Source organism: Uloborus diversus, chromosome 8 (genome assembly GCF_026930045.1).
Source record: "Uloborus diversus isolate 005 chromosome 8, Udiv.v.3.1, whole genome shotgun sequence".
Classification (NCBI taxonomy): domain Eukaryota; kingdom Metazoa; phylum Arthropoda; class Arachnida; order Araneae; family Uloboridae; genus Uloborus; species Uloborus diversus.
In genome coordinates, this window is record NC_072738.1 from 147,822,532 (window position 1) to 147,834,046 (window position 11,515).

The 11,515-nt window shown below is 35.2% G+C and overlaps 1 protein-coding gene across 1 annotated transcript; it reads left to right on the forward strand.

The window, feature by feature from the left end:
- LOC129228673 (heme-binding protein 1-like) lies at nucleotides 1-9,945 on the forward strand. The gene is made up of 4 exons (XM_054863357.1): nucleotides 1-25; nucleotides 5,316-5,399; nucleotides 8,084-8,213; nucleotides 9,770-9,945. The coding sequence occupies exons 1-4, from the start codon at nucleotides 5-7 to the stop codon at nucleotides 9,943-9,945; spliced, it is 411 nt and encodes a 136-aa protein (XP_054719332.1). The 5' UTR covers nucleotides 1-4.
- The last annotated feature ends 1,570 nt before the right edge of the window (nucleotides 9,946-11,515 follow it).

The following is an 11,515-nucleotide window of genomic DNA, read 5'->3' on the forward strand; positions in this document are numbered from 1 at the left end:
GAACATGTTGAAAGTGGCCGCTTTGGTAAGTTTCTTTTAGATATGCTAGATAAAATTGCAACACTTAAGTATGTTTTAAATTAAAATACTCTGCAAACGAAAAAAAAAAAAAAAGCATAATCAGGTTCTGATTTTAGCAATTTATCAATCCTCCTACTTCGGTTAAAGTTGTTGTACTAACTTTTAATGATCATTCTTACCTTCATTTGTGAGTAATTAATTTTCTTTCGAAAAAAAGAAAGGAATTATTAATGCAAATGTATAAAAAAAAAAGCTCCACTTTAACATTTTAAGCGAAAAATTTTTTTGCATCATATGTAGAGCGCGTGCAATTCTTCGATAGTATTAGGGAATGGCGCGAAGCAATTTGTACGTCTTATTCAACGTTTTTACAATGAAATACGTTTACGGTTGTCTTTTCTGGCAAGATATCGCGTTTGGTGATTCTCACTGCGAGCAATTATTAGCAGCACGTGAATTATTCATTAAATAAAGTATTATTTTTGGCGCTCCGCAAGAATTAAAAATTCGATCCAAAACAGTGTTGCCAGATTGAGGGAAAATTTCCCCATTTTGGGGAAATCTGGTGCTCTCTGGGGAAATTTTGGGGAAATGGATTTTGAGGGGATTTCCTTTGGGGAATAAATTTTTTCTTGGGGAAAAGAAATTGTAGATTAAATTTGCGTCTTGACATCTAGTAGTTACATTCAAAACAGCCGCAGTGTTGCTAGATGGTCAAATCCAGATTTCCCCAATTCTCTTCCAACTTTTCCCCCAAAAAGCGATGTTTTTCTATCAAAATTCCCCAAAATCAAAATTATTTTTCCACTAATATTTTTCATAAAATGAATCAACTTCCTCTAATATTTTTGTCTCTTAAAAATTTTTTTTTTCCCCCAATAACCAAATTTTCTTATAAAATTCCCCAACTTCTTTTTTCTTCCCGTTTTCGCTTTTTTGAGCAATCACGATTGCTTATTGTTCTCATTTGACTGTTTTTGATGTTCCGTGCCTTTTTCAGCTTTGGACCAGAAACCTCTGCAGCACCACCGCCCACCGTCCTCTGCAGGCGGCGCGGCGCGGCTGCTCCGGTCCTGAGCTATCCGCTTCTCCTGGTCGGAGACGTCCATGTCCTACACACCACGCACGCTCACACACTCACACACATGCCTACGTGCATACACACAGGTCTACGCACACACACAAGCCTACACACATTAACTATGCACACGTAACCGCCCAGGAGGAGAGGCAGGCTGGGTGAGGGGGAGACAGGAGCTGTTTCTAGAAACAATAACTCCAATTAGTAGGGTCCTGTCTCAGTTCGTGATTGCGAAAAACATAATTTGAATTCAAAATTCAGAATTCAAATAATTTTAATTTTTTTTTTTTTTTTTTTTTGTCTTCTTTATCTTTATCTTTAACTAATAATAAAGCTGAAAGTCTCTCTGTCTGGATATCTCTCTGTCTGTCAGGATCTCTGGACGCGCATAGCGCACCGCTTGGCCTATTTTCATGAAATTTGGCAAAGAATTAGTTTGTAGCATGGGGGGTGTGCACCTTTAAGTGATTTTTTGGAATATTCGATTTGTTCTTTTTCTATTCCAATTTTAAGAACATTTTCCCGAGCAAAATTATCATAAGATGGACGAGTAAATTACCAAGATATCATAACGTGGAATTGTAACGTGGGCAAGCCAATTGGCGGGAAATTCATCATGCATTATTTGTAAATATACAGGAGAACAAAAGACCTTTTAATTTTCTACTACGGGCAAAGACATGCGGATGCCACTAGTCATAAATACAAGCGCCTGACCGAGAGATAAGAAATAGCCAAATGTTTTATTTCTACTTGCATTTACTACTCTGCTTCTGTATGTACATTTAAACTATGATTTTGTATATATTTATCCAAGAACAATTTCTTCATCACACTTATTTTTACCTGTTTCACGTATCAACTATTTACTCACACAGAACATTAATGCGAAATCCGTAGCATAATATTCCACACAATGCGAAATGCAAATTCCATAAAGGTTGAGCAAAGCTAAACCAACGCTGTTTGATACAAACAATGTAACTACTACTTCTTGACGTGACAAAAAAAATTCTTTTTTCTCAGAGGGTTTTTTTTCCCCAGGTTTTCCCCAAGAAAAAAAATTTTCCCCAAAGAATTCCCCTCAAAACTCATTTCCCCAAAATTTCCCCAGAGAGCACCAGATTTCCCCAAAATGGGGAAATTTCCCCCAATCTGGTAACACTGAATACAGCGTTGGTTAAGCTTTGCTCACCTTTATGGAATTCGCATTTCGTATTATGTGGAATATTATGCTACGGAATTTGCATTAATAGTTCTGCGTGAGGTTACTAGTTGATACGTGAAACAGGCAAAAAATAAGTATACGAAGAATGTTCTTGGATATATATATACAAAAATCATAGTTTTAATTGCACCATACAGAAGCATAGTAGTAAAATGCAAGTAGAAAAAATTTTTTTTTTGGCTATTTCTTATCTCTTGGACAGGCGCTTGTATTTATGACTAGTGGCACCCGCACGGCTTCGCCCATAGTAGAAAATTAAAAGGTATTTTGGTTCCCCTGTATATTTACAAATAATGCTGATGACTTTCTCGCCAATTGGCTTGCCCCCGTTACGGTTCCACATTGTGATAACTTGGTAGTTTAGTCATCCATCTTTGATAATTTTGCTCGAGAAAATGTTCTTAAAATTGCAATAGAAAAAGAAACAAAATCGAATTTTTGAAAAATCGCTTAAAGGTGCACACCTCCATGCTACAAAACTGATTCTTTGCCAAATTTTCATGAACATCAGTCGACCTGTCTAGGTGCTATGCGCGTCACAGAGATCCTGACAGACAGAGAGAGAGAGACTTTCAGCTTTATTATTAGTAAAGAAGGTAAATAAAGATAAAGTCAAAAAAAAAGCGAAAATGGGAAGAAAAAAAGTTGGGGAATTTTATAAGAAAATTTGGCTATTTGGGGAAAAAAATTTTTTTCAAGAGACAAAAATATCAGAGAAGTCGATTCATTTTATAAAAATACTAGCAGTACCCCCCACAGCGATGGCCCGTGCTAAAAATTTAATAGAAGTCCATTGAATAAAAAAAATTGACGCCCCCTCCCCCTCTGATGTGATTTGATCGTTTTTCTTTGTATAAAATGCGCACACACCTTTTCAAAAAAAAAAAAAAAAAATATATTTAAGTTTCTTTGGAATTTAAAACTTTTCGTCAAATCATTAAATTAAATTTACAGTTGCTTTAAAACTCTATTTAGCGAGTGATGCGGTTTTTACTGCAATTTAAAATATTTCGCCAAATAAACAAAAAAAGACATCAAATAATATCGTTCAAATGTAAAAATAATTCCGGCAGCTCTATTGTTTATCACCAAACTTGCCCAAGCAACCATGCTATCATAATCCATTCGTCTAACGAAAAGCAAAAAAACATCCGTTGAACATTCAAAAAATCATCGTCAGAAAAAAGAAAATGTCGTACATTTCACTCGGATAAAAACAAATCAAAAGTTTCTTTTCTTTCAAAACAAATCGCCAAAACAATGAATTACATTAACGGTTGCCTTAAAACAATAATCCTAGACTGAACTGCTCAGCGCCTAACGTGCCAAGCGACCGCGCCTACCGGAACCCAGCCCTTTTGCGAGTGAAGCGGATGTTTTTTTTCTTTGGCAATAATAATTAAATGTTTCGCCAAAACAAACAAAAAGGTTAAAATCACATTAACAGTAGCTTTCAAATCTTCATATATTAAAAAACTGCTTGCCCGGTTTACCTTGAGAACAAAAATTGTGTCAAGTGTGTCAATATTCAACACACATTGTCAAAAATTATGTCAATATTCAACAATTAATTAAAAGAATAACTTAATAATTTAAAGAATAACTTAAATAAAAGAAACAAAACACCATGCAAAATTACCAGGTCGAGAGAGATCTGGAGTAAAAAATCTCGCTTTTTCCAATTGCTGTCAAAAAGAAAACTGTGGGACAATTTCTTCACTTTTCACTGATAGATTTTATGAAGAAAGTATTGCATAAATTTCAGCTAAGCCTAAAAAAGTTCGAGCTATAAACGCAAATTACTCCCGCCGTAATTAAGTTAGAGCATTGAAATAAATTGTTTAGAACGCAGAAAATTCTGCCCTTTTTAACGATATATAATATTAATATGTGCAAGTAATTTTTCACCCCTTTAATAGCCAATAATAGGCAATTTACGTGAAATTTGGGCCTACATTTGAATAAAAAAAAGAACTATTTATCGGATTTTTTCGAATTATAGCCTATAACTCAGTAAAAAAGCACCTTTCATGTAGTGAAAGATTTTTCAAATAGGTGCAGTGGTTCCGGAGATTACCTCGAACATGTATAAACACACAAAAATTCGCCCTCTCTCTTTATAATATTAGTAAAGATTAGTGGAAAAATAATTTTTGTATTTGGGGAATTTGATAGAAAACATCGCTTTTTGGGGAAAAGTTGAAGGGAGAGGGAATTGGGGAAAGGCACCTATCCGCGGGGTGAACGGGGGTGTTGTACCCACGGACAAAAAAGATGGTTTTTAAGAAAAAATTTTTGAAGTTGAAAGCTTTTAGATTTTCGCCTGACAAAAATTGCCAATTTAGATGATAAGTTGTAGATTCTGTCAGAAAATTTTTCTGGTTGATTATCTATACCCAGAAACCAGCAAAAAATGAAAAGTAAATTTTGTCCGTGGATACAGCAGCTTCCTCTAATAATTTAAAAAAAAAAAATGAATAGGCTAATCGAAAAAGCATATTTAGAATGAAATTTTACCCAAAAAATATTTGTCCTCTCCTTCCCTTTATCGAGATATAAGGTTTTTAAGTTTTCACTGTTGACGTGCCAACGCATCTGATTATTTTTCTGTGTCATTACTGCTTCGTACCCATCAATGTTACGGATTTAGATTTGTATAAAATGTGAATGAAAGGTAAACGTTCCCAAAACATTGTTGCTCTTTATGTGGGAGCTCTTTATCTTGGCAGGCAATTAACTTTATAAACTGCTATTGTATTTTCGTTCTTTTTTTTCGTCCCCCCCCCCCATGATTACAAAACTGGGGGGACGATTAAAAAGATGTTCACACCTCAGTCAGAGTGAGTATCTTTTTAAAAAATGCATTTTAAAGAAAGATTTTTTTTTTTAAATGTGAAGAAAGAGTTAAACAGGATTAGGTAATATTTTCTTTAATATTTAAGTTAATCACTTATTGTTGTTACTTCTTTTCATTTCTTTTTTTAGGTAATATTTGCCAGCGTTGTTGTGAGCGGATGTAGGTACAAAGACTCGGAATGCGCCGACTACGTAGTTGTTGAGCAACATGCAGTAAGTATTGACGAAAAGGGGGGGGGGAGAGGGGTAGTGTGTGAGAATCATCTTCAAAAACTCAGGGATGGTCATGTTCTCGAGTTCAAGCATTAATCAAACTTAATGATTTACTGAACTTGAAATTGAAAATACTTTTGCACGAAATTTTTTTGAAATGCAGTCCAATTTGCTTATAACGAGCTCTGATTTAACGAAAACCCGGATTTAGCGAGGAAATCAGAAATACTTGGTTGATATAATGTTAAATCTATGGGAGCATAATTCGCTTTTAACGAGGAAACCCCGCTTAAAGCGAGCAATATTTTTGTGATTCGTAAAATTTTCTATTGATTTCCAGCTCAGCTTATCCTGTTTTGGTAAATTTTCTTTAACATTCCAAAGTCAATCAAAGTTACTGGTAAATCATAAATCTTGATAACAAGCTAAATAGCACTTTTTAATTTGTGGAGCAAAGAATCATTTAAAAATTTTATATATGTGTGTATGTGTTTTCCTCAAAAACAATGACCTAAGACAGAGACATTTACACAATTAAAAGCAAAGTAAAAAATAACCTATTTTGTGCTGTTCAGTGATTAAAGATAAGAAAAGAAAAAGAAAGTTTAATGAATTTTTATGGTTTTTTTTTTTTTTTAAATCACGGACTCGCTCTTTACGAGCACTCGGTTATATCGAGCGAAAATCACGGTCCCTTTGTGCTTGTTATAAGTGAGTTCGACTGTACTTTAGTTTTTATATCCCAAACTAAAGCACGGTCCTAAAAGGGGGATAGCCAATGATAACCCTAAATAGAACAAAATGGTTTCTTTCATCTTTCGATCACGCAAGTTAGGGCAAAAAAAAAAAAAAAAAAAAATCAGGCAAAAAAAAAAAAAAAAAAAAAAAAAAACGAGCTGATGTGTGCATCACACGACTTCCTTTTACGCCACTTGAATGATAATAGGGCCTTGGAGTAAGCAAAGAAACACTTTAAATATTTTCACTCCAAGTTTGTCGCGAACCGAAACAAAAACGTTTTATTACGTTACGGATTAATGTAAAAAAAACCTGCCAAATTTGTCGCGAAGTTGGCGACAAAAAATTGGCGACCAAAAGCTTGGCGATATATTGCTAAGTGTTTGCTAAATTATAACACCACTTGAGTTTGAACTGAAATTTACAATGATTTTCCTCCAAAAAGGTGTAAAAGACCCCCTTTGGAGTATCCAAATGCAACCAAAAAGGGAGGTGCACAACTAGAACCCTCTAAGAGTCTACGCACCAAATTTCAACTTTCTAGGACATACCGTTTTTGAGTTATGCGAGATACATATGCACATACACACATACGCACATACATACGTACATACGGACGTCATGAGAAAACTCTTTGTAATTAATTCAGGGATCGTCAAAATGGATATTTCGGGTGTCTATACGTTTTTAGGCATGTATCCACGTGTGGTCGGGTTGAAAAAAAAATCCCTATATTCATTCGGGGACGAGCAAAATGGAAATTAAGGTCGATTTTTGTGTAAAACTTTTCGCGAATACAATACTTCCTTTACTGAGGAAAAGGAAGTAACAATGAAAATTGATTTCTTATGAACCCTTAAAGAACTGATCGCAGGGATGGGATAGTATCGATCCTTTTTTAGAAGGTTTGGAAAGTTCAATCGTAACTGATCGTAGAAAAATATGAGATATTGTGGGCGTATTTTCCCCCGGGATTTGAAATGCATTTACAAAAGCAAAGAATGAGCTAATATTGGAGTTTCTTATGTCGCCCAGTAATTTGATTTTGTCTCTTCTAGGCGACATATTTTTTTCACTAGGTGACATCAGGATAGAATTAAGGCATGAGCACATGGGGCTCAGGTCTAGGGCTTCAAAATGAGAAGGGGCACCAAATCTGTGGTTGAAGTAGGGCCTGATTACTGAATAGGCCAACTAGGCATGGCCTAAGGCCCCTGCTCTTTAGAGGGCCCCATAATGGCCAAAATTGTTTTTATGCAATGGCTAAAATTGTAAGGTTTAACTACTTAGGGGCCCCGAAAAAAGCGTTTGGCCTATCCCCCTGATACATTAATCGGGCCCTGGGTTTGAAGTTTTTCTTTTTAAATAAGTATTTTTTTTATTGCACTAGAGCCAGATGTGTAAAATTAAAAAAAAAAAATTTATCCTTAAAATTTGAACCCTCTTTTGCAAATTCCAAGGTCAATATGTTTTATTACTTCAATGTATGTCTATAGTTCGGGCAAAACCCATAGATGTAGTATTAACTATCTATGATCTAACTTAGTTATAATACATCTATGATCTAACCTGGCACCATTGGGAAGGATACGCAGATCCTAATCACAGCATTATGACACTACTAGGTTATATTCGCCTCAACTACAGTTAAACAAATTCTTGTGTTTCCTATCAAAGTAAATAAATCAACAAAAATTAAAAAATGTCTGCTCAAAAAAAGAAGATACTGAAACCTAACATATATATAATGAAACGTTATCGTTTGATCCAAAAAAAAAAGAAAAAAAAAGATGCTCATTAAATGATTAGCCTAGAAACCGCAAATAAATGCTCTGCATTTATTAGAATGAATGTTAGAAAATATGAATTTTGTTGAATTTCTAGGATTTACTGATTTAAAAAAAACGTATAAAAAAATAAAACAGCTGTTTTGTATTTTATTGAAGGATTATGAAATTCGTTCCTATCCAGCGTTGACCTGGGTGATGACAAGCGAAGAATCTCGAGTACCAAGAATTGCTAAATTCAAAACATTCAGAAGGCTTTTCAATTATATCAGCGGCGAGAACGATCAAGGTAAGTTGTACTATTTGATTTTCTTATGAATACAACAGCTTAACTGTCACAAACCGTACAATCTTTTCATCTACAGTTGGGGCAAACCTAGCCTGGCAGCATTGTGAGGCTACGCAGACCCTAATCACAGCATTACGACTCTGACAAGTTTGGTTTGCCCCAACTATAGATATATTCTGGAACTTGATATAAATCTTATTCAAAAACACAGTAATTGCACTTAACTTTTTCTTCTTTGTGCATTGAATTAATAATACGGTAGAAACTACCATGCTTATTTATCCTCATATAAATAATAATCGATGATCGAGTAACCGGCGTGTTTCAACAATAAAACTCACGCCACGGCATGATAATTTTATAACATCTTTTGGTAATTCAGTAAGTTACCGCCCATTAGCCAGAGCTAAGTCAGAAATACATGAAATACACCGCCAGCTCAGTCAATTCCAGCCGAGGACTGCAGTTTCGTGCTTATTAGCACTCATCAGCCCGGCATAGGAGTGACTGAGCTGGAGGTGGAAAACCATTTAAGGAAGCCAAGAGTGCCAAACAAACTGGTAGCTAATGCAGAATTAGCACTGATCAGACGAGTGACCGAAACAATGGTTCGGTTCAACTCGATATTGAAGGCAAGGCAAGTATATTCAGTAAGTTACCGCCCATCAGCCAGGGCTAAGGCAGAAATACATTAAATACACCGCCAGCTCAGTCAATTCCAGCCGAGGACTGCAGTTTCGTGCTTTTTTCCACCTCCAGCTCAGTCACTTCTATGTCAGGCTGATGAGTGCTAATAAGCACGAAATAGTAGTCCTCGGCTGGAATTGACTGAGCTGGCGATGTATTTAATGTCTTTTGGTAATGTTTAACATGGAAGGAAAGGCTTTATTGTAACAAGGCTCAACTCGATTCGGCAACTTAACAGTTTTACTGGTAAGACTCATTTAAGGGGAATGAAGAAACGGAAAAACAGTCAACAATGAATGCTACCTACTGGAGTTGAGAGTTAATCCACTGGAGTTAGGGTTACCATTTCAAATATCAAAATATCCCCAAACAGGCAATTGCTTCGTTCAGATGCAGAAGTGTAGAAGGAATTTTCACCCGTCATACTTTGACGGGTGACTTTCTAGTCTGTTAAATAAAAAGCAATACAAATAAATTCAATATTTTTTTAATCGGAAAACTATATTTCGGGCAATTATAACCATGACTGCAGAATCGGAGTAGGACAGATTTCGGGGTAAAGGAGTCTGAGTTGGGAGTTGAAGGTTTAAAATTCCAAAAGTCGGAGTCGGAGCCGGTCATTTCCCCTCAAAAACCCGCAACTCTGCTAGTGCTTGCGGAGTAAGGGTCAAAGTGAGTTTGGGGGAAAAGGAGGCGGAGTCAAAGCTCCGGTGCTCGTTGTGTCACTATTGTTGCCGGAGTGAGTGATTAGATTTTTGAAAAAAACAATTTTAAAATGTACTATACGTAATCATATTGCACTTAACCAACCATATTGCACCTAATTCCATAAAATATCAAAATGAAATATTTATTTATGTTTTTTTTAGGTATAAAGATCAATATGACTGTGCCTGTCCGAATGAGATCTACAAAAACTGATGGCAAAACCACACTTGAGATGAGCTTTTTACTACCATCGGTGGTTTCATCAAGTCCTCCTGTTCCCAATGATAAAAGTCTCACTGTATCTGCAGAAGATCCCACTTTATATGCTGTTAGGTAAGAAAAAGCCCGATGGCATTGAAAAAATTTGCAAATAAGTTATGAATCAATTGATTTCATTCCAACTCTGCATTAGCTTATAACGTAATATCATGCAAGAAGAAAAAAAAAAGGCGTAACTTCGAACACATTTCCTTTAGAAAACAGTGGCCCACAAAGTTGATCCATATGGCCTGTTGTTCTGTTCATTCAATTGCGAATTGAAAACGATGTTCTGAAAACTTCCAAAACGACCGATTATTATCGTTCGACATTGAGAATGATTGCTGAAAATGTGGAGCCAATGGTCTAAAATTGGTCGCTGTAAGACATATGAAAGCTTGGTATTGATAAAATAAGCATATACCTACTTATAGTTACATTAACAAAGACAAAAAATTCCCAGTTTATAATTTTTTCTTCTTTTTTTGAATGTACTAGCGATACCCGCACGGCCTTTGCCCGTAGTAGAAAATTAAAAGGTCATTTAGTTCGCCTGTATATTTACGAATATTGAATGATGAATTTCTCGCCAATATGGCTATGTTCATTTGCTCGCCTACGTTACGGTTCCACGTTATGATAGTTTGGTAATTTACTCTTCCACGTTATGATAATTTGCAGGGTAAAAATTTTTTTAAAATTAGAATAGAAAAAGAACAAAATCAAATTTTGAAAAATCGCTCTGAGGTGCACACCCCCATGCTACAAACTAATTCTGTGAAAAATTTCGTGAAAATCCACGAAATCCGCATAGCGCCTAAATCGCCGAACGATTTAGGCGCTATGCGCGTAACAAAGATCCAGACAGAGAGACTTTCAGCTTTTTTTATTAGTAGAGATTAGAGTTAAATAAAAGCGCTTCTATTAAAACTACTTCTAAAAACTACGCATTTTGTTCCGCACTTTAAGCATAAGGACAAGAAAATTCTTCAGCACTTAAATTAGAAGTCGCAGTCAAAAATGATTAATGTGGGCAGTTTGTTCCTGCGAAACAACTAAACTCGTAGTCCTTTAGAAGAAGATATACATTTAAAGAACATTCTAATTTTACCACAAGAAAACATATCATTGCTTAACTGAGAGATTTCTAAATGCTATTTTTAAAAGTTGTTCTTTAATTGACATCTGATTTAGTGTTACAAATAAATACACTGTTGTGTCAGAAGAGGACTTTTTTAATTTTGTATCCCTTTTAGAGAATGTTTCAATGTGAAAAACGTTTTTATCATACACAGGGAAGCAAAATAAATGCAGAACCTAAGTAAGAAGAACTGTCAGATATTTGAGTCGATCTTTGAGCACTTTATTCCATAATGATCTCAATAAAAAGGTTTTTTTCTAAATTGACAAAAGCTAAACAAAGAATAACCACAGGGTTTGTTCCTTGTTGAATATATCTTGCATTCATTTTCTAGCTATCATTTTAGTGTGTAGAAATGTGTGCTTCTATACTTTGCTGCTGTGTTTCGTTTTTGTGATGAACTATTGAACAACGTCAAACTAAAACACTTCTCTCAAGTTTTATTATATGTGTAGTCTTATTTCTTTTCTCCACTTTTTTTTTTTTTTTTTCATTTTCTTTGTTTGTT

Coding starts and splice junctions, on each gene's coding strand:
- LOC129228673 (XM_054863357.1), top strand. CDS start 5: ATGTTGAAAGTGGCCGCTTTG. Junction 5,400..8,083: donor TAGTTGTTGAGCAACATGCA/GTAAGTATTGAC, acceptor ATTTTATTGAAG/GATTATGAAATTCGTTCCTA. Junction 8,214..9,769: donor CAGCGGCGAGAACGATCAAG/GTAAGTTGTACT, acceptor TGTTTTTTTTAG/GTATAAAGATCAATATGACT.